The sequence below is a fragment of the Heloderma suspectum genome, chromosome 4 (genome assembly GCF_057233095.1).
Source record: "Heloderma suspectum isolate Gila_16-S chromosome 4, 16-S_ref, whole genome shotgun sequence".
Taxonomy (NCBI): Eukaryota; Metazoa; Chordata; class Lepidosauria; order Squamata; family Helodermatidae; genus Heloderma; species Heloderma suspectum.
In genome coordinates, this window is record NC_139461.1 from 42218070 (window position 1) to 42242304 (window position 24235).

A 24235-nucleotide genomic window follows, 5' to 3' on the forward strand; every position below is an offset into this window, starting at 1 on the left:
TTAAATGCCTAACCAAAAACATAAACTGGAAGTACTTTAAATTTTCCATATTTTATCAGCATAATTTGAAAGTGTCTCCTAGTAAGCACGTACAAGGTTGGATCTGGAAAAGTGTGACAGGAGTTCCACTCATACAATTGAGCTTCCACCCCCATTGCACCACGTTGCAAATTAACAGGAAGGTTAATGCAGATAAATGTGGTCTTCCAGATAACCCTGGTCCCAAGCCAGTTAGTGCTTTAAAGGCCAAGAAAAGCACTTTGAATTGGGCCTGAAAACAACCTGGGAGCCAGTGAAGATCATAATACATACACAGTGGTCATTTCCAGTCAAAAGCCTGACTGCTGTATTCTGCACCAGCTGCAGTTTTCAAATACTCTTCAAGAGCAGTCCTCTGTAAAACACATCATTATAATCTAGCCAGGATATTACCAGGGCTGAGATAATTGTGGCCAGGTCATGGAAGAGCCAGTGTGGTGTAGCGATTATAGTGTGGGGCTGGGAAAGGGGAGACTGGGGTTCTAACCCCCACTCAGCCATGAAGTTCCTTGGGTGACTTTGGCCCAGTCACTGACTCTGAGCCTAATCTACCTCACAGGGTTGTTGTGCGGATAAAATGGAGAGGAGGAGGACCATGTAAGCTGCCTTGGGTTCCTTGCAAGAGGGGAAAAGGCGGGATAGAAATGTAACAACAAATCTGCTCAAGGGTCAGTAGAATGTCTTAGATGGGATGGGACCCAGGGGGCTGCAGCAGGAGGGAAATCAGCTGAATGGAAGGGGGAACCTGCACAAATACAAGTGCTTTTCTGCTTGTATGTTTAGATCCAATCCATAGTCAAGAACCTGTATAACTCAATTTCCTTAGAACAGTGGTGCAGACTTGGCAGCCAGCTCAGGCCCTCTGGGGTTCCCTAGATGGTAACACCCCCTTTCCCCACCCACCAATCATTTGGTGGTTTCCCGACCTTTGTGTGTGTGTTTTTCCCCATTCTAAAAGGCTGAAATGCCTCTCCTAGAGCTTAGTTGCTGGTAGTAAGAGATTTAGGGCACAATCCTATGCATGTCTAGACAGAAAGGAAGTCCTACAACTCCCAGAATTCCCCAGCCAGCATGCATAGGATTGCGTCCTTAAGTAAAATGGGCTGGTATGCTTGGTCCCACCCCTTTTGCCTTTAGCCCCACCCACCACTGGAATGTAGCCCCTGACAGCTTCTCTAAAATGGAATTTTTACCTTGGGCTGAAAAATGTTCTGCACCCTGCCTTATAAGCATGTATGCATTGGAGAAAGCTCATTTTGTACCATCTGAAGCATTTAAATTTTAAAATTCAAAATGGAAGGTTGATTATTAGTTGGACCTTCCCCAACTTGGTGCCCTCCAGAGATTTTGAACTTCAGTTCCCATCAGTCTCAGCCAATATGGCTAATGGTGAGGAATGCTGGAAGTTGTAGTCCAAAACATCTGGAAGGCACCAGGTTGGGGAAACCTGATTGAGATGCTGACCATGTGGGAGAAAGGAGGAACTGGCATTGCTCCCATTTAATATTCCATTTAACTAACTAAAATTAATGGCTCCACCTTTTAAGAAATCTACTATACTGCAAACATTCTTGAATTATGTAGACTTGACATCAGACTATACAAATGAAATCCTATGTTTGGGCATGGTAGACTTTACTTTGGCATTTTAAATCCATGGTGTGCTTTACAGCAGCAGCAAAGGCGTTTTGCCAGAGTTTTATTTCTTGGTGCGGTTATTTCAAGCAGCTGTTACTTTGTGAGCTCAACTGCACTACATATTAAGCAATTAAGAAATACTTCCTGAACACCATATAAAAATTGCTCAGCTTGTGCCAAATCAAAAGCTGTGTACTAAGTATTTCTGTTAACTTTCTAATAACTTATTAAATAGTGTTGTGTAGTAGAAAATTTGCCATTTATCCTCTTCTAAGCAACCAAGTAGGCGGTTATTAACTGGAGCAAATGATGAAATCTTTTTAACCAAATATCTACTGTACCAGCCTTCCCCAAACCAGCACCTTCCAGATTTGTTGGGCTACAACTCCCATTATCACCAGTCATGACTCAAGTCCTGTTGATTTCAATGGGTCTACTCTAAGTATGATTAAGGGTGCCATCCTGTTTATGTTTAGACAGAAAAAAGTCCTACAACTCCCACCATTCCCCAGCCATCATGCATGTCTAAACATGCATAGGATTGCACCCTAAGTCTGGATTCAGCCCCTTAAAAGGAAAAATAAAGTTAAAAATCATTCCATGTCAGTCTTTGAGTGAAGGGGATCACAACCCAGAAGGTAAGGACATTTGTTTAATGTGGAACTGTAAAGAGATAAATCACTTTAATCTCACATGTACTTTGGTTCTTCATTTGCCCAGATTATTACAGACTCTTCTATACTAGACCTCCATCCTGTCCTGTCTTCTCCTCTTCTGTCTTCTAATAAACTTTTGCCTCTGACAAAGTCCCCTTTTCCTGCCACCATAATTAGATATTCCCCCTTCTCCAGATCTCTGCATTGGCTTTGTCATCCACCTTCCACGTGAACTTCAAAACACTTGTTTTTACATTTAAGACTCCACCTGCACACTCCCCATACAACCTTACCAGTTCTCTCTTAAATGTCTTTATGTTGCTACTCAGTCTTTCAGTTCTAGGACATAAGCTATGCCACACTTTAAAAAACCATTATAATGCACATTCATCCATCACACATAGGCCCCGTGGCCTGGAATAACTGTGCGCCTCACCTTCCCTTTGTCACAGTCTTACTACCTTCTTCCCACCTTGATGTGCGAAATATTTTTTATAGATGCTTCCTCAGATCTTCTTTTAAAACCTATTCCACAAAACCCTTTCGGGGCAGTGGGATCACCATTGCCTCCAACAGTTCTACACATTCTCCTGCAGGCCACTTACCACTCTCTAGGGATGGCCCAAGACATTTGGCTGCCTGAGGCAAGAATAAGAGGGCACCCCCTCCCCTCTCATCAGAAGACTGGCAGATGAACTTGGCTTGAACACTGATGGTGGGACAGCATCCTTCACTGGGCCTGAAGGCAGCATGCTAATTTAGGGGGCATGGAGCAGGATACATGGCACACAGGCCTCTCCTCCAACGCCTTGCTGTCGCCTCCCAGTATCTGCTGCCTGAGACAACTGCTTCACTTTGCCTAATGGTAGGGCTGGCCCTGCCACTCTCTATCCCACAGATAGGAAAGAGTCTACCCTAGCCTTCCCCAACCTGGTGCCCTCCAGATGTGTTGGCCTACAACCCCTTGTCCCCAGCCAGCACAGTCAATGGCTATGCTGGCTGGGTATGATGGGAACTGCAGTCCAACACATCTGGAGGACACAAAGTTGGGAAAGGCTGGTCTATCCCATCTTTGCTGTACCTTCTCTGAGCCCTACCATGTCCCTTTTTCATGTTCGTCTTACATAGACTGTACGGGGGCAGAAAACCTGTGTATCATCCTTTCAACATTATCCATGATGTTGGCATAATGCTTAAAGTCCGAGCTATGTTTAAGAGCCATCACATGTCTGGAAAGCCTAGTTGCATCTTTTCCAATGCAAAGAGGCATGTGATTGCACAGGGGAAGGGAAGATTTTTAGGGAAGATGTGGTGGGCAAGAGGAGGGATGCTGAACCCATCCGCTGTCTGCCCACCAACTGAGTTTACAGACCCATCTCTGCAACAATGGAACAGTTAAATATCCCACCTTCCACAAGCTGTTTCTGCCCTCTCCCACCACCCTTTTGAGAAATCATGGCCAGGATTCCTACAACATGTGATGGCCACTAAACATATGATTCTGGCCACATTATAGCTATTCTGAATCCTCATCACAGAGACTTTATTGTTATCCGGTCACTACTCATCAAGCTATTTAACAACTCCATGTCACTAGTTTCAAGGTTGGAGTATGGGTGAAAAAAAAGAATTAAAGCACACGAAGAACTGAAACTTTATATTCATGTGAATTTGAGCTATACAGAACTGGCACATATTAATTAGTACTTAAGACTTCTCCAGCGTTAAAAAGATTTAACAATAGCAGGCACACTTACACCTTAACAGGTAATACTGCTATTTCTATTGTGAAACTTGTTAGCAACCTTTTGGGGCCTTTGTTTCCAACAAATCCCTTTGTCATGTAACAGGTGCATTTTGTGACATTACGCACAAGGTTGTGATTATGTAAAAGAGAACAAAAAATAAATAAATTCCACAATAAATTATTTCAGTATTAGGCCACATGATTTATTCAGTAGTGTTTATGTTCCCAAATTACAATTTATGTCTATCCATGTAAGACTACAAAAGTTACCATTAGAATTGTCTGTGCTTATAAAATACCAACATTTTCTTTTTTACTCTTATATACTCATTAACACCAGTCTGCAACAAGTTACATAGAATCATAGGCACTTCAAAGGCTTTAAAAGACGTTTACAACTTAAACGCATTTATTGAGAACAAAAAAAGATTCTTTTTGAATTCCTACTCGTACCTTCAAATTGCAAGAAATTAACAAACAGTGGCCATAGAAATTTGCAGCAACTCCTTGAAATACTGTTAAGTCTTTGGGTTTGTGTAGGCTTGTCAGTAGCTTACTACAAAATCTCCCATAAAGAAGATTTGTTTCGTAAGGGTATGATTACATAGTTTGCAGTAATAGTCCAATTTTACACATTAATTTGCTGCTGTAAGTTTCAATGAAGCTACAGGAACATTGAGAAACAAAGCAAGGTGTAAAATGGATTTTCTGACAGTAAAATTTATACAAAGTGGAGGTTGAAGTTTACATAGCTGAAAAAATACATTTACACTAAGAGTTACCATTATCTGAGTTATCCGAAGACAAATTGCACCATGACAACTACAAAAAGGCATTTTATTTTATTTTTGGAAACAGATAAATTAATGAAATAAAAACTAACTTGTAAGATCAGACATGCTGACAAAAATTAAACAACTTTCATTGAACCATAGGATAAAACAATCATTTTCATTTATGCATAAAGTTTTAAAATGATTCAGTGAACATCAATGGCTATATAAAATAATATTTTGCCACTGTTATTCACAGAACACTGCAAAATGTTAAGATTTTACTTTACATTTTCTTAAAAGGAATACATGAAAAGTTTTAAATACAATGGGATTGGTTTTTTTTTATCATAAAGGTACCATAAAGGCTCTTTAATGGAAAAAAGGTTCTTCATTATTCTATGCAAAAAAAGAAGAAGCTTTATTTAAAAAGTTCAGTGATCTCTTAAACAGAGACACTAAGTTGAGAGTTTTTATGCATAAAACTCTTTAGTAGGTGCCTTCTGGTAGGCAGCACTGGATGGTTTACGTTCCCCGAGGTCATAGCTGCCTTCATCCTTCTTCCTCATGCGATATACCAAGAGCAAGATAAGGAAGATTGCAAAGAGGAAGCCAATAACTCCACCAGCGATAACGGCTGTAAAAGAAAGAAAACAAAAGTTTCACAATGAACACCAAGGGATAGTGCATAGCCTCTCATTTGTTCCTCTCAAGAGAAAAAAAAAGTTTACTGGTTTATAATGTAACTGGCCCAGTGTAACAAATGCACAGCTTACAGTAATACTTACTTTCATTTTAAAATGTAAATCCAGCTTATACCAAACTAGCTGTTCTTAAGAGCAGCCCAGATAATAAAATTAACCAATTTAGAGTAAAACAACAACAACAAAGTGTTCTGGAAGGGTGTTTACAATGTGTTTTTTAAGGCTTGATAGCCCAGTCCTAAATATCTTTAATTGGAAGTTAAGACCTAATGAGTTCAACAACAACGTACATAGAATTGCAGACTTAGGGACAAACTAGTCACGATATTAAATTTGTCTTCAAATCTCATCCTTACAATTCTCTTCCTCTTGGCAGCCACCCCATACAGGTGAAAATCATTTCATTTGCTTCCATATTATCTCTCAAGGAGAAGAATGTTGTGTTAATATTATCAAGAGGTAAGGGAAAGACAGACACATCGAAAGGGAAAAGGCAATTAAAAGGGAACAGTCTAACAACAGATGCCATAATTTCCTGGGTTGCAAAAAAAAAAAGCGGGGGGGGGAGTTTGCTTAATATCACTAATATTAGGCACCTAATACTCAAAAGCAATGGACTGCATATACACAGATATGTGAATATTTGCATTCAGAGTGAAAACATGAGGTTCAAAATTGAATCAGTAGCACCCTTTTTGGCTTTTTATGAAGCTATGGAACTCTTGAGCCATGGCACTCACCCGCCAATACTTCTGTTCTCTGAAAAAGGTTTTCTGAGTGCTTTTGAGTGAATACATCAGCATCTTCACCTGGTTCGTTCTTATTATTTTTGTTTTCAGCATCAGGCTCGAGTATCTTCTTTCTATCAATCTCTTCAGGCGACTATAGCACAAGAAGTGGAAGAACAATGGCACCAAGTTAATTCAGACGACAAACCAGCAAACCCCAGGAGGCACTAACATCGAATATTAATGTTCTCACTTTAAAATTCTACAATATAATTTCAGAATTTCCTATCTATTTGGCATCCTTTATCACAACTTCTTTGGAAACCCCCGAGAACCTCTCTCAAAATACAATTCAATTGTGTTATATAGATTAGTTTGTTGTACCCATATAAAATAAAAGTAAAATTGGTCTAATTTATTACTGCACAGTGCAGTGATCATACACCTAAATTTCTTTCTTTTTTTGAAGTATTTCACTTTAAATTCTCCTTAACTGTGGGGCTGTTCACACAACATGCTAACCCACACTCAGTGGCTTTTGTTGAACCGTGGGTTGTTGAGTTGTCTGAACACAGCCAGGGTGGCTTGTTAACCATGCAGTGTGGCTTACTTTCTCGAACAAGCCACCTTGAGAACCCATGTTTTGTTGTTGGGTTGTTCAGGGTGGTTAACAACCCACCCTGGCTGTGTTCAGACAACACGATAACCCAGCCTGTGGAAAATGTGCTGCGTTCATACAACATGCTAACCCCACAGTTCAAAACAATTCTCACTCAACCACTGAGTGTGGATTAGCGTGTTGTGTGAACAGCCCCTGTGTAACATATGACCGACCATAGCTCAGTGGTAGAACAAATGCTTTGAATTAAAACGGTTCCAGGGTCAGTTCCTGGCATGTCCAGACAGGGTAGGGACCTGTCTGAAATCCTGGAGAGCCCTGTCAGCCAGTAACAGTCAGTGTAAGCCACACTTCCCCAACCTGGTACCTTACAGATATGTTGGATTACAACTACCAGCACTGATCAGCAAGTCATGCTGGCTGGGGGATGATGGGAGTTGTAGTCAAATACTTCTGGAGGGTATCAGGTTGGGGATGGCTGATGTAGACAGGAATGGAGTTAAATGGACCAATGGTCTGAATCAGTATAACACTGCTTCCTAGAATTTGAAGATAGGGAGTCAAGTCCTCAGGTCCTGCCCCAAAACTTTAAGCAGTGGTTCCCCCAGTCCCTGGCAATATTGAGTAAACTCTAAAAAATGTAGCGTGTCAATGGCACTAATATATATATTTTTAAGGAAATTCCTTTTGATATTTTTCATGTTGAGTATCCCATGTAACAGCTTCAGAATTCCTAAGGGGAAGCAATTAGCAGATTCCAAAAGTTTGGTTTGTGGGCCAATAAGGGGGACAGCAGTACACTCCAGGGCAGCAGCCCGCTTCAAAATGACTCTGTTGGGTGTGAAGCCTTTGTACCCATGTCCAAAAGGGGGGGGGGCTTTTACATATCCATGAAGTTACACCAGTCCTATCCCCTTTTGCTCACAAGAAACTAGCACGGTTTGGAAGCGTCAGGCCTCTGGAAATCTCTCATAATGCGAGTCAAATAATGTAAGTTTTTGTCAAAGCTGCCTTCTAAGCTCCAGAAGGAAAAAGCAAACATGATGATGGCAGTAGTGCTTAACCCGTCCCCTACATTTTGCTTTTTCTCTCCATCTGTCTCCACCCCACACCCCCAAAGCTGGTGTTCTTAGGGATGTCGCGGGTGCCCAACTGGGTCCGGGAATCTGTCGGGCCCCCTCCGCCCGCGACCCCTGGACTGTGCCCGCTGAAGCACTGCCCTTGCTCGCCTCCTGCTTGTACCCGCTCATACCCACTCGCGCCCTCCCAGACTCACCGCGATCCCATCCGGTGAGCGCCTGCCATTTTCCTGCCTTTGATTTCTACATAAAAAAGGAAGTTAAACAATGCACATTTTTAAATATGTGCAGTTGGGGGCCAAGAAAGCTTAATATGTGCAATATTAGAGGTATAATATCTGCATTTTACGCAGTGAGCCTAGGCAACTTGCTGAGCTTGTGGCGGCCCAAGTGCGGGTCTGGGGGGGGGGGAGTGCAAGCAGAGGCGCCACTTCAGCGGGCGCCCGGAGAAGCCGAGCTGGGGTTTGTTCTCACATCCCTAGCTGTTCTGTGTTTGCTAGTCAAGTGAGGAAAAGAGACTCGGGAAACTTATTTAATTATTTATTTTTTATGCTGCCTTTTGAGGCAAAGCCAATTTCTTCTGACCAAAAAGGGATAGGACAGACTGGTTTAATTTCATGCATATGTAAAAGTCTTCCCCCCACTTTTTTTTTTTTGGCATGGGCAAAGCCTTGAAAGGCATTTATAAGGTATTATAAACAAGAAAAAATGCACTTAACTATAACAGCAGTATAAAACATTTAAAACAACAGCAATAGTAAACATTCTGATTTATAAAATAAATATTGGCAACCATTCATTTCAAAGCAGACTGGAACATCCAGGTATTTAAGGCCCATTTAAAAACAGGGAGGGAGCTGAGCACACTCTTCCTGGTAGAGTATTTCATAAGGATGGGGCCACCCCAGAGAAGGCCCTGTCTCCATGGCCACTCTTAAGGGCCAGGGAAGGCTCACACAAGTGCAGGCAGTTCTTCAAAGAACCTGGTCCCAAGCCATTTAGGTCTTTAATGCTGGTGCTGGATCACCAGCACTTTAAACTGGGTGCAGAAATGCCCTGGCAACCAATGCAGCTGGTACAAAATTGGTGTTATATGCTCTGATCGCCCAACCCCTACAAGCAATTGGGTTCATCACAAGCGAAGCTTCCGAATATTCTTTAAAGACAGGCCCACACAAAATGTGTTACATTACGTGAAAGCAAGGCATGAATGATAGTAGCAAAGTCTTCTTTCTCCAGATAGGGAATCAGCCCACTTTCATACCGAGAGCTAGAGCTGTGTATCACCTGTACACTGATGACACTTTAGCTTAAACCTCTGGATAGCTTCTCCCAGTGTCTTTGTGTAGGTGTTGAAAAGCATGGGGGACAATTCAACTGAGGCACCCCAAAGGCCAATGGCATAGGGCAGAACAGGAGCCCCTCCGCACCACCTTCTGGGTACACCCTACAGAAAGGAATGGAGCCACTGTAACACTGTGCCCCACACACCTACCCCAGCTAGGTTATCCAGAAGGATACCCTGGTTGATCGTATTGAAGACCGCTGAGAGGTCCAGGAAAATTAACTGAACTGCGCCCCCCACACCGCCCCCCCCATCCAGTCCATTCCCTGGTGTAAGTCATCCATCAGGATGACCAAGGATATTTCTGTCCCCAAACCAGACCAGAAGCCAGATTGGAACAGATCCAAATAATGATCCAAGACCACTGGAGTTGAGAACCTACCACTTTTTCCAATATCTTAGCACAAAATGCTACCTTAGGTACTGTGTGATAATTATCCAGAATCAAGGCATTGAAATGTGTTGTTTTAAAAGGGTTTAACCACTGCCTCCTTTAGAGCAGTGGGAATTACACCCTACATCAGAGAGGCATTAATCACCTCTGAAGTCCAGATGGTAAGCTTATTCCTGGTGGATTTTAATAGCCAGGGATGGCATGGATCCATAGAACAGGTGGTAAGTCTCAAATCCCAAGTAACTTGTCCACATCATCAGGCTGCAAAAGCGGAAACCTCTCCAAAACAACATGACTAGACAGAACCCCGGGCAGCATTCATCTCTGACGGTGTTAAAATGATGGCATCCAAGTCAGAACAAATATAAGCAATTGTCTGCAAAATGTACTTCAAATTTGTTGCAGTGAGCTGCTGAGGGTTCCACCTGACCCCTGATCCTACAGAGAACAGGCTTTTCATCACTCAAAAAAGCTCCGCTGACATAGGTGCAGATGCAACGATGGCAGAGAAGTCCTTTGCTGCCTTCACCACCACAGACCAAGCCCTACAGTGGTTAGGACTTGCCTGGAATCATCCCATGAAGCTAACTGGTGAGAGATTCAGGACAGGTAAAAGGAATTCCTTCTTCACACAGCACAGAGTTAAACGGTGGAATTCACTTACAGAAGATGTAGGGATGGACACCAATTTGGATGGCTTTAAAAGGGGACTGAACAAATTCCTGGAGGAAAAGGCTATCAATGCCTACTAGTCTGATGGCTCTACGCCACCTCCAGTAAGCCTATGTACCCCAAGTGCTGGGGAACATGGGCGGGACGGTGCTGCTGCACTCATGTCCTGCTTGTGGGTTTTCCATGGGCAGCTGGCTGGCTACTGAACAAACAGATTGCTGAACTAGATGGACCTTGGAGTGATCCAGCATGGCTGTTCTTATGGTTTCTCACCTATGTTTGATCGTGTTCATCACAAGTTTTTTTGCCACCTGTGCTCTATTTGTTGACCTAGCTGTTCCATAGCCCTCAGCTCACCAGAGTACCAAGATGTCGATATGGCTCTATGACCGAGTCGAGGATGCTTGGGAACAACTATATTATGTTAAGGGTTAAAGAGGAAAAACAGTGGGTGGAGGGCACCCTTCTCTTGCCCACTGCTTCACCCCTGAAACTCCCTTCCCCACCCCCACTTTGTGGACAGTGGCCACAGAAACAAAGTTGGGAATCCCACATTGGTCACCAAATTTGTACCATCACCCTTTTGCTGGAAGCATGTTGAACTGGGAGCTAAAACATTTTGGAGTGTAGCAGGTGAAGGATGCCTGACCACAAAAATATGGATAACCTCTCCAAACTAATGCAGAATCCCTGTTTTTAAATGGAGGAAAGAAATGCTTTTTTAATTTTTCCACTGGTTCCCCTTAACTTTGCTTCTGCCAGGAGAGTTCTCAGGAACATACATGTAAAGAACACATCTGCTTCCATCTGTGGGCACTGACCTCCTACTAAGAGAGTACTGTTTGATACATTCCCTCCTATAGTTGTATGCTAGTTTCAAAATAGGAGAGTAAAGCTTTACGTTGCTCTAAATTAGGAATGTTAGAGAATTCCGCCACGGATCCCAGGGGGGCCAAATTCCAGTGAATTTGGCCCCCCGGAATCCATGGCGGAACGGAGCAACCCGCCCCACCACCCTGCGAAAGCCCTGCGAAACGGAGACTACCAGGCTGTGGCTCCAGCTGCGGCTCCAGCAGTGGCGGCTCTGGCTGCTGCCGGGCTGCTGCAGACGCAAATGGCGTCCTGAGTAGGGGACGCCATTTGCATCCCTATAGTAGACCGTGATAGGCTATGTAAATATTTATGTAGCCTATGACGGCTAAAGCAGGGACGCAAACGGCATCCCCTATGTCATTTGTGTTCCTGTTTTCTCCGTGATAGGATACATAAATATTTACGTAGCCTATGACGGCTAAAGAAAAAAGGAACGCAAATGGTGTAGGGGACACCGTTTGCATTCCCGCTTTAGCTGTCATTTGTTGTTCAGTCGTTCAGTCGTGTCCGACTCTTCGTGACCCCATGGACCATAGCACGCCAGGCCTTCCTGTCCTGCGCTCTCTCCCGGAGCGTGCTCAAGTTCATATTCATTGCATCCGTGATGCTATCTAGCCATCTCATCCTCTGCCGTCCCCTTCTCCTTTTGCCTTCAGTCTTTCCCAGCATCAGGGTCTTTTCCAGGGAGTTTTCTCTTCGCATTAGGTGGCCAAAATATTGGAGCTTCAGCTTCATTATCTGTCCTTCCAATGAGCACTCAGGGTTGATTTCCTTTAGGATGGACTGATTTGACCTCCTTGCAGTCCAGGGCACTCGTAAGAGTCTTCTCCAGCACCACAGTTCGATGGCATCAATTCTTCGGCGCTCAGCCTTCCTTATAGTCCAGCTCTCACAGCCATACATTACTACTGGGAAATTAGCTGTCATAGGCTACGTAAATATTTACGTAGCCTATCACGGGCTACCATAGGGACGCAAATGGCGTCCCCTACTCAGGACGCCATTTGTGTCTGCAGCAGCCCGGCAGCAGCTGGAGGCCCCGCTGTGGGTTGGCCCGGCCTGTGGCTCCACAGCCTGGCCGTGGAGCGGAGCCAGCCGGGCAGGATTCCGGGGGGGAGGAACGGTTCGCCTCCCCCGCTGTCGAGGATTTCGAGGGGAGGGATGAAGCGCCTCCCCCCCACCGTGGACACCCCTGGACGAAACCAGGTAAGTGTTTCACACATCCCTACTCTTAATAGACTGCTATAATATCAGAGAGTTTATGCTAAATCCACCGCTTTGCGGTAAATATAGTAAATCCTCTTAAAGCATATACCAAATGGCATCTAAGGTTATATTATAATACTACCATTTGAAACAACCAAACAACCACCACCTCCCACACACACCTCTGCTTGTGTAGGTACCTTGGTCTGTGTTTTCAGGGTAGTCCTCTCAGTCCTAGGAGAATCACTAGTTGGTGGCATCTTCGGAAGCATTCTAGGTGTTGTCACTATCACTGTGTTTTCTTCTTCTTCTTCTTCTTCTTCTTCGTCGGCCCCTAAAGTATATGAAGAACATTAATGGAAAAGCATTTGTACACATTTGTCCTGCTCTATTTTATTGTTGAGATTTGTGTACCGCCTTTAAGGCTGCTTACAATAAGACCTGAGAAACCATCAACATCACCATAAAAATAAATAAAAATTAAATGTCAAAACAGAAATGCCAATATTTATTATTTTTATTTTTATCATGCCCTTCCCTCCAAGAAGCTCAGAGATGGTATATGTGGTTCTCTCCCCCCATCCCCATTATACCCTCAGAGCAACTCTGTGTAGGTGATTAGAATGAAACAGAGTAACAGCTTGAAGGTCACCTGATGAGGTCCAAAGCTAAACTAATATTTTAACCCAGTCCTGACAAAACAGAGTGTACCAATAACAACCAGGTGTATTAGCCAATCACTCTAACAGTTTCCTAGAAAAGAAAAACTTTTGACATCTTTCCCAAAACCACAAACAAGTAGTAAATTCCAGAAAGAGTGGACACCACCACTAAAAAGACCCTGCTCTGTATACTAGCCAGCTTTATCTCTCAAGACCTTGGCATCCAGACCAGAATTTCATCTCATGACCTGAGCACACTGGAAGGTAGAGATGGGGGAAGGTATATGGGATCTAACAGCTCTGGGGTGGAATGGAGAAGCTGTGAAGCATTCACTGATACTGACATTCACTGACAGTTCTCTTTGCAAAGAACTTTAGTGCATGCCAAAACCCTGTAGAGTTCTGGATCACTGCCCTCATTACTATACAATTGCTATAGAAATGGCTATCTGTCCCATGCGAACATAAAAAGTGTGCTGCTGGGTTAAATCAAGGTTCTGTTTCTTACAGGGACCCACCAGATGCTTCTGGGAGGCCCCCAGACAGGACAGAAAGGCAATTGCTCTCCCCGCTTCATATGCTTTGCCTCAAGTTAGAAAAAAGGCAGTGAGGGTGTACCAAAAATGCCACCTAAAAGTAGGCATTCGTTTCGGTTTGTTTCTGATCAAGATTTTATCCAGTTCACACCTTCCAGACCACACACAGACTTGGAAGAAATCTGCAGTCGAAGTCCATACATTTCCAAGCTTTTCCCGCCCCCCCCCCCGCCCTCCCCAAAATGTGTTAGACAGCACGTGTACATTTCAAAAATGAATACATTTAAAAAATGCATACATTTCAGAAATGTGTACAAATACGCTTTAATCATCGGAAAGGAATGTGTACATTTCAAAAATACACACAAGTGATGCGTGCCTCTACAAAAATACGCACAGAAATATGCACAGATTTTCATACAAAAAGAAAAAGGGAAAGTTCGCAATCTGATACAGACTCAGGTTGGAACGAGCTCCGAGATGGAATTGGGAGAACTTCAGCAAGTCCAAGTGTTGCTGATTCACACAACCCTATCTAAACGTCGAAGTCAAAACCAACTGAATTAATCAAAGCACTCCCCTCTCTCTCCATCAGATGCAAGGATCACAGATGGGTCTCTTACTCTTAAAGTGGCTACGCAGCTAAGGTATCTTTTTGTTTCACTGAGCTTTTAGCATACATTAATATTCCGCCTCCTTCTTTTTACACTGGATAGTTTTATCTTGCTCTTGGTTTTAATGTATGAAATTGATTTTAGTAATTTGAACCATTTTTACTGTAATATGAACCGTCTTTATTGTTACTTCAACTGTTTTGGTGCATTTATGTATTTCATGATTTGTTTAAGCTTGTTTGGGTTTAAAGACAGACCTCACAAAGGGGATGCACCCTATTTGTTTCCTGCCACTTTCTGTAAACTGCCCAGAGAGCTTCGGCTGGGGGGGGGGGGTATAGAAATGTAATAAAATAAATAAATGAATACCCACTGTAGCAGTCATCCTCACCACTTCCTTTTCTAGGCAAACGATCGATTTAATTTTAATCACATTTTTCTACAAGCCCAAGAGGGCTTTGGGCTTGCATTTCTCAAAACACTCCCCCATCCCACACCCCAGGGTGCCATTTATTTATCACTAAAAGAAGGAAATGCATCATCAAAAAAAGAGGGCAAGAGGATATAGATTTGCATAAAATTTATATACTAACATATGTCTACATGGAGATTTAGAAATAAATATTATAATTTAAATAGGACTGCAGTACATCTGACACCAAAGTGAGGACAATTGTGACCATGTGTGCCTGCTCATTCGGCTGTCCAAATGCGAACTGTTGATGGACAACTTCGAGGCCCTTCCTGCTCCCCCTTCTTAGGGTTCTCTATTTTTAAACTGGACAACACTTCAAAGAGAGGATGCCTTCAAATAGAGGCCTGTCCTCTGTGAAGTAGGACCTTGTTGTTGTTCAGTCATTCAGTCGTGTCTGACTCTTCGTGACCCCATGGCCAGGCCTTCCTGTCCTCCGCTTTCTCCCGGAGTGTGCTCAAGTTCATGTTCATTGCATCGGTGATATTATCTAGCCATCTCATCCTCTGCTGTCCCCTCCTCCTTTTGCCTTCAATCTTTCCCAGCATCAGGTTTTTTTCCAGGGAGTTTTCTCTTCACATTAGGTGGCCAAAATATTTGAGCTTCAGCTTCAGTATCTGTCCTTCCAATGAGCACTCAGGGTTGATTAGGATTGACTGATTGGACCTCCTTGCAGTCCAGGGGACTCGTAAGAGTCTTCTCCAGCACCACAGTTCGAAAGCATCAATTCTTCGGTGCTCAGCCTTCCTTATAGTCCAGCTCTCACAGCCATACGTTGCTACTGGGAAAACCATAGCTCTGATTATATGAACCTTTGTTGACAAGATGATGTCTCTGCTTCTTACTATGCTGTCTAGGCTTGCCATAGTTTTTCTCCCAAGGAGCAAGCGTCTTTTAATTTCATGGCTACAGTCACCGTCTGCGGTGATCTTGGAGCCCAAGAAAATATAATCTGTCACTGCTTCCATTTCTTCCTCTTCTATATGCAGGAAGTGATGGGGCCAGATGCCATGATCTTCGTTTTTTTAATGTTGAGTTTCAAACCAGCTTTTGCACTCTCCACTTTCACCCTCAACAAGAAGCTCTTTAGATCCTCTTTGCTTTCTGCCATTAGGGTGGTATCGTCTGCGTATCTGAGGTTGTTGATAATTCTCCTGGCAATCTTAATTCCGACCTGTGATTCATCCAACCTGGCGTTTCTCATGATGACCACCCTATCCCACCACATAAATGCTAAAACTGCTTCTGAAATGCAGTGGGGCTTTCACTGTAATTCATGATATGGGAGAGGGGGAGAGTGGAGTCTGCTATTCAAAGAAAGAAAGTCAGTTTTAAAAAATATAACATGGCAAGCTTAAAGCAGCTCTTTGGATCCTGCACCTCAGTGTTTCACACCCAGTTCACAGAATATGGGTTGTATCCAATGTTAATCTTAATTAGAACATAAGAAGAGCCCTGCTGAATCAGACCAAAGGTCCATGTAGTCCAGCGTTCTGTTCACACTGTGGCTGAGAAGATGCTCGCAATATTAAGCAAGGAGCCACAAGCAGGACATGAGTGCAACAGCATCCTCCCAGTTGTGTACCGCAGCAACTGGTATACAGAGCTATACTGCCTCTGATACTGGAGGTAATATATAGCCATCATGACCAGTAGCCATTGACCGCCTTATCCTCCATGAATTTGTCTAATCCCCTTTTAAAGCCATCCAAATTGGTGAGTAGCAGTACATGGGAGAGCAAACTCCCATTCATTTCAATGGGTCTACTCTAAGTAGGACTAACACTGGCAACAACCTTATGCCCCACCCCACCAAAAGGGGACAACAATGATCATGGCTGCTGTTTTGTGTTAAATGGCTATCTCCAATCAGAAAGAAGGCTTGGACTCTTCTCCCCAGTATTCCAGTTTTATATGCACAGGGATTTATTCTCATATGGAAGCCTTCAAACATGTAAAACACAAGTCTGAAGGAACAGCTTAAGCATTTAATGTGAAGTTTGTGGGGAATAGCCCTTACTCAGGTGTTGAGATGCTAATCAACAGGCTCTAGGTTTATTCTGTGAAATGTATTTAGTTGTAGAAGGAATTGATAGTTGTCACATTGATTATATTAGTGACTACTTTACATTGACATCTAAACATTCACTACATTTTCTTTTGTCTACATAACTGATTTAATTCACATTAGCTTTGGTTGGTAGTACTTGGCTTTCTAAGTGTAATATTCCATTGCTCAGATGTATCCCATGGGTTCCACAGGAAGGAAAATAGTGTGGGGGCAATATTAAATGAGCAGCCTGGTACAACCAATTAGGATCTAATCCAACACCAAATCCCTTTTCTGTCTTGTCCCCCAATATATTTAATAAATCCAACAGAATAGCAATATTTTAAACCACATGTTTAAACTCCAGAAAACACAAATCCATTCAATTAATAGGAATTAATTAATTAATTAATTATTAATTTATTACATTTATATCCCGCCTTTTTTCCTCCTTAAGGAACCCAAGGTGGCGTACATAGTCCTCCTTCACCTCCATTTTTTCCTCACAACAGCAACCCTGTGAGGTGGGTCGGGCTGAGAGTCTGTGACTGGCCCAAAGTCACCCAGTGAGCTTCCATGGCTGAGCAGGGACTAGAACCCAGATCTCTCCAGTCCCAGTCCAACACTCTCGCCACTACACCACACTGGCTCTCACACTGGATATTGCAGGAAGCTTCATAAAAATTCAGGAATACTGTATCACTACAGGCATTTCACGAATGGGGGCGGGGACAAATTGTTCAATTTCTTTCCTGCCACACGCTCTACTATTTATTTATTTACTAGCTGATATACCCAGCGTTGCCCGGGATGTAATTTTGCCATAGGCACTATTCGTTAGAAACACATTAAGGTAGGTTTACGCTTCTCAGAAAGACTCCATAAGAAAGGTGAAAAGTTGAATCCACCAGACTTGATTAAAAAAGCACAACAATTATAATGAGCAGATTGAATAAAAAACACTACTAAAAATGCAAGAGACTGAATCTGTAACCACTACTACAATATAATCCACACTGAATCCCATACCACTATTAAAATGTTCAACAGAGGCTTCCTTGCTGGATATTGCAGGAACAGGGGAGAGAAACTAACATCGAGTCCAGTATTGTCTACTCTGACAGTGCTCTGAGAGCACCAGCAGCTCTCCGGGGTCTCTGGCAAAGGCAGGGGTCAACAGACTTTGGCTGGCCTTATTGACCAATCAAAAATTAGTTTTTGCCAGCACCCCCTCCTTCCAGGAGCAGAGTCATGGCCTTGTGCTAGATCTCTGAAGCACCGGGGAAAATCTCCTTTCTCCAGCTCGAAGCTTATACGGGTGCAGAAAACAAGCCCCTGCCCCTAACAATTCAGCACTGGAAGGGGGCAGAGGCTGCACGGAATGTCCATCAGGTGCAGAGGAAGCAAACATACCTCCGCCTCTGTCCTCCATTGCCAACCTGGGAGGGAGAAGGGGAGGCATGTCAGCTTGCTCTGCCACTCAGCATAACCAGTGCTTGGAACTTCTGCTGGGATCAGATGGAAGCCCAGGTGCTCCCAGCTCCAGGTCAGAGGGGGATGGCAGAGGCTTGCAATACAAAGCCAAGGCTTCAGCAGAACTTTGGGGCTGGGGAGAAGCGAGCCTCATCTTTAGCTCCAGGTTCAAAAGAAATCCGAGGCTTTTCTTGCTTGCTAGAGTCCGGCTTCTCTCTTACCATGGCGAGGGAGGCAAGTGAGATTCCTGAACCATGGGCAAAGACCTTTCCCATTAGATGCTACCTGAACTTTTCTTTCTTTCTTTTTTAACCAGAGATGCCAGGGATTGAACCTGGAACCTTAGGCATGCAAAGCATGTGCTCTGTCACTGAGCTATAGGGAAATAACATATATATGGTCCTCATGAACTTGTCCTTACCTGAGCCTGATCCAGAAGTATAATCATCATCATCAATTGGATACACTCCTGATGCTTCTTCAATGGAACTGTTGTCAAGGTAGAGGTCTTTATCAGAGGTCAGCGCTGCTCTCTGGAAATGAAGGTGAAATACATGTAGTTAGTTCACTGCATCTTTACAAAAACAAATACAACTTCCAGTTGAATTCCATCCCAGAAAATCATTAAATGAATTGAGTAAGCACTTATAACAATAAATAGTTGTGGGAAAGAAATAGTTGTGGGAAACAGTTTTAAAACATGGAATACTTTTTGAACTTGTGGAACACTGCCATGAGAATATCCATCATAGCCAATATAAAATGGGTTTAACAAATGATTAGACAGCAGTCATGGAGCATTTGTCCACCTATTTCTGTTAGCCAAGAAAAATCTTAAGTATTCTTATTAGATATGTTGTAGCAGCCATGTCGGGGGTCAGACTAAGTGGTCTCATGTTCTTGCTGAGCTAGCATAGTTTGGCAGGAACAGCAATGTAGAGACCTCCCCTGTCAGCAAGCCGAATTGCACAACATAGTCATAATTTTGCTTTTTGCTTATTGCAGACTGTATTCTTGTTCTTAACGTAGAATGCCCTGTGACCCATTTCCTGTACCATAAACAACTGTACCAACTGTAAAACCGTAAGAGAAGGGGTGGGGGAGAAAGTCGCCTGTGTGTCACCATCTCTATAAAAGCAATGTGTTAATATGCCTCGGGGCTTCTGGCTCTTTGGAAGTGATTCCAGCCTTAAGCCCGCGCGTTAAATAAAGAAGTACTCATTTTCCTTCACTCCGTGGTCTCTCTGACTCTGATTTCTGCTACATAAATGGTGCTGTGACTCGGATGTGGCAGGCTCTGAGAAAGAGAGGTGGCAGTTGCCTGCTCTTTATCGCCGCACCGGGAGGGAGAGGTCGGCGCACGCCTCCCTTTCTCGGCGCCACCAACCTTTTTGTCGGGTAAACGGCAGCGAGCAGCAAGAGAACCTTGGGAAGCGGAGGAAGGAACTTGAGCCCTGCCTGTATCGCAGCTGCAATTGAGTTGAAACCCACATTGGAAGCCTTCAGGAGTAAGGCAAGTATAGAGTAAAAGTGGGCCCCGCCTTTAGGGAGAAAGGCCACTGGGCAGAAAAAAAGAGGGCCCCACCTTATGAAGAAGGTCAGTGTTGGTATATGTATACAAAAAGAACCAACTCCTTGCGGGTAGAAGGGGGGCCTGATCACACCCCCGAGCAGGCGCCAGTACTCAGCAAAGTGCTGGGGAAGCCGCTTCTGCTCTAGTGAAAAGTGGGAAAAGTGGGTGGCAGGGACATATGAATGAAGTGGTGAAAACTGATGATTGTGTGAGTGGCTACTGCAGTTTCTGACGCATACCATTGACTGTCCGGGTGCCCAGGCCAGTAGCAAAGCGCGTGGTGTGAAATTCCTTTTGTGTCGGCCAGTGAGACCCCTTACTCACTGACCAATCCCCTTTCCCTCCTTGTGTCTGTCTTTATCTTAGGAGAGAGGCTATGGGAGGTGGGGGAAGCAAGACTTGCACCCCCTTGAGATGTATGTTAAAAAAGAAAAAGAAAAAGATTTTTTTAAAAAAAGATTCAGAATAGAGAGAGGAAACAGCAAAAAAGCTGTCCTAGAATTTTATAGAACCTGTAGACCATCAGCTATATGATTTCTGAAGAGCGTAACCATTAAGCTTTTGCCGTGGGATTCCCTGCAATGAAGAAATCTCACTGATTTGAGTGTCCAGTGTTACACTGCCTGAGTGTGTGTGCTGAAGAGACCGAGAAACCAGACAGCATGTTCCTGGCCAAGCCAAAATGACGCTACTGCCATGCTCCTGGAAGCTGCAATAAACTGTGTAAGCTGGGAGACCCAACCTGATTGAGAAGAAAAGAAGATATTGGAGTAACTGTCTTGAAAAACAGTGAAATCTGTGTAGCTAGCTGGCTGACACTGTCAGTGATGTTACAACTTTAAATTAAGACTGTTTTCCTGTTTGAGACCCCAGCGAAGAAAGCTAACCTGAGTTATTTGTTGCCCATGCCAAAGCAAAGATTTGGCTGCCCTGTACCTCATCGTGTCCTGTTTTAAGCTTGGGATTTACAAATACAAACAAACTGGGAAGCTTGCCTCTGAAGTCCTGCAAATCACCCCACCGCCTCCCCAAAGAAGATTAATGGCTGCCTGAAAAATGCAAGTATAAGGCGATGCCCATCACCCCCCCCAGTGTCCTGAGTTTCAGCACTTTGCTTTCGTGTACCAGATTAAAAGAGAGAGAAAAAAGAGTAAGTTTTTAAAATGTCTGTGAGAACCTGACAGAAGTAAAATAAAATTTACAGAGGAGTTGCCCAGGTTGAAGCGTCACGGCTAGAGAGCTGAGCTGTGCTGCTCTGTTTAGACAGAGGCCTTGCTAAAAAGTTAAAGGCCCTTGTCTGTCAGAAGGGGTGTAGGGCCACACTTCCCCTTTTTAAATTGATGCAAAAGTGGGGAGCCTTTGCTGGAAACATCTCATCTTCATTGCCCAGAGCCTTCTCTGTTTGGCTCCATCATCTGAGCTTTTTAGAGACACTCTGCACATGGACTAAAATTTTGAATTGTCAAAGACTTGCCATGGACAGTGCTGTGAAGCTTTTCATAAACTTGAACTCTCATTGCTGTAGACCGTGTGTCTGTGTTTGTAGTCAGCTCAATGTACAGCAGGCTAAGTTTGATCTATAACTTTTAGATTTCCTTCTGCCAGAACTCATGCAGCATAGAGTTGCCGATGCAAAAATGGTGACCTAGAACTCTTTGCGTGTGTGAGTATGCCCATCCTTTGATTTTAATAGGCCCTGAGCATGCAGCCAGAAGAGCAGTATAATTGCTAGATCTGCTCCATCATGCCTTACCATGCAAAAAGTGTTTTCCATTCATTGTGTTAAATTGCAAAAAGTTTGTTGTGTATATTTTATGATTTCTTAGATATCATAAAATATATGTGATATTTGCAGATGTTTTTACTGTTAGTTGCAACTCCAAATGATACTGAGTGTGGTTCCCAATGGTTGACAAGAAGAAAGACAAAGACAAGTAGAGAAAGACAGAGAAATAGAGAAAGTGGCAGACAGATAGAGAAGGGGGAAAAAAAGAAAGAGGAGGCAAGAAGCAAAGAAAAAGAACATTTGTAGAGAAGAAGCGTGGCCATAGTTGCTCCAGGGTAAATTGGAAGCAGCTGATTATGCCTAGAGCTTATTACCTGGTGATAAAGTAGCCACAATAATGTAATAGTTCTTTAAGATGAGAAAATGTAACTAGAAGGAGAAGAAGAGCCTATCCGAAATGTGCGACATTGGGACTAGTGTAGAGCAGAAAGGTTTAAGTGAGTTTAACTTGCAAAAAGACAAGGCTGGTGCATAGAGCGGAAAGTTTTATATAAAAAGTTTGAAACATGATCTGCAATACAGGCAGATCAGCAAAAGAGGAAAAAAGCAAGAGAGGGAGAGAGAGATTTCTCTCTCCCAACACACAAGCGGGGCTAAAGCGCCTCACCCAGTATCAAACCCTGCTGTTAGAAGCCATGAGAGCAAAAATGAAAAAGTCAGTTAATATAACCAAAGTGTCTAAAGTGCTGCAAGGTGCCACCGAAGCCCCCAGAGCGTACTTGGAGCGTCTTTTAAATGCCTATCGCCAGTATGCCCCCCTCGACCCAGAGGCCCAAGAAGACGTAGGCGAAGAAATGAAAAAGACCCGGCAGAGGCAGAAGATTCTTAAGAAAGAACCTGTGTGCCCAGTGCAGACAAGATGGACATTAGTGGCATGAATGCCCAAATGAAATGAATCAAATACACGAAAGAGAAAACCAAAGGGACCAGAACAGGCGAGGGAGGAGACAGCTTAGTTAGCAACCAAACTGGAAAGCAGGGGTCTATAAAAATGTATAAAGAAGCCCCCTTCATTAAAGTGGCTAAAGCCAAAAGTCTTAAATAAGACAGACCGGGCCCCCTTAATCTCAGCCCCGGGAAGCCCCTGGTCACTGCCACTGTGAGCGGCCATGACATTGACTTCATGATTGACACTAGAGTGGCATCAAGAGCAAGCAAACGTTAGCCTTAAACGTTTGCTTGCTCTTGATGCCACTCTAGTGTCAAAAAATTTGCACTTCCTTGGTTCAAAATACAAACCTTGAAGGCTTGTAATGCTTGCATTAAATACAAGGCAAGCATTAAGAACCCCAAATCTTTCGCAGCTAAACTCCTTCCTCCCTCCGTTTACATCGGCATCGGTAGCCCTGGGAAAGTAACATTTCCCAGAGCTACTGATGCCTGAGCTGCTGCCGTAGCAGTGCTCCTAGCATTGGGGGGAGACCTCTCCCTGCCTCCTCCCATCAGAACAGCAAGATGAGAGGGAGGGAATATGGTGGGTCACAAGGGGGTGGGTGCAGGTTTGGCGGCTCAAGGGTGTAGGAATTTGGAAGGATCAGACAGAGGTATTTCTCAATTGTTTTGGGGAAACAACTGTTTGGTAATCCCAATGACAGATGAGCAGGGTAGCCCATCACTAATTTTTCATCTGCCATTCCAAGGCTCAAGGTGGCTAACAAAACCAAAAGGTAAAACTTGCATACACCAAGACCTCATTTAAAAAGTATCATATACATCAACACAGTCAGTCAGTGACAAGATTGGCAGCCCTATGTAAGCATTCTGAAACAGTTAGTCAGGCATGCCATACTTAGTCCCTAAGCTTTAAAAAAGCTCCTAATTGTTATTCACTTAAAAGCTCCTAATTGTTATTCACTTTGAACCCTTTTTAATGCCATGGACCCCTTGATACATTGCAGCCTGAAACAACATGTGGATAGGTAGTTTAGGCAGAAAGTATCTCACACAAGCATCTGTCCATTCAGTTGTGCGAGAAACAAAAAAGAAAAATGAGAAAAGGGTCAAATTCTGCATGAGAAATGCTGGCTGTTCTGTCTCTCTGGTAAAGACAGAAGCAGCAGCAACTCTTGATCTGCACAAATATCCACAGTAGGTGTAGTTGACTTCAGTGCAGGTCTTTGCAAATGTTAATACATAAAACCATGGAACAAAGTTTATTAAAAAGTAAAGTGCCAGACAAGAATGCCCTCTTACAGTGCAAGGCTATGCATGTCTACTGTGAGGAAAATCCCACTGACTTCAGTGGGATTTACTCCCAGGTAAGTGTATATAAGATTTCAGCCTCAAGCATTTAGTACAGGCCCAGTGTAGGAGCCATAGAAACTCTGTTCAGTACACTCAGACAGGGACTGCATTCCCATCCATCAATTATTATCCCACTTACATTGATATTCTTAGAGTATAATGCTGCAAAATCCTCTGACCTAAATTCTTCACATATTATAAGCCAATGATCATTCGAGCCCAGTCTGGTTACTGAATAAACAGGAATAAATCTAAATCTAGTGGATGCACAGCAGATTAGTGTCCACTAAGCACTAAATACAGGTTGCTTCCATCTCAAATATGTGCTGAGTTTAGATTGCACATCTGGGAG

General features: G+C 43.4%; 1 protein-coding gene across 1 annotated transcript in view; it reads right to left on the reverse strand.

The window, feature by feature from the left end:
- Positions 1-3965: 3965 nt before the first annotated feature.
- SDC2 (syndecan 2) overlaps positions 3966-24235 on the reverse strand; it is a 100043-nt gene continuing 79773 nt past the window's right edge. The window contains exons 2-5 of the mRNA XM_084849067.1: positions 18702-18813; positions 12674-12807; positions 6298-6439; positions 3966-5490 (exon numbers count right to left, since the gene is read on the reverse strand). Of these exons, the coding sequence (XP_084705193.1) occupies positions 5327-5490; positions 6298-6439; positions 12674-12807; positions 18702-18813 (552 nt within the window). The 3' untranslated portion in view covers positions 3966-5326. The remainder of the gene's footprint in view (positions 5491-6297; positions 6440-12673; positions 12808-18701; positions 18814-24235) is intronic.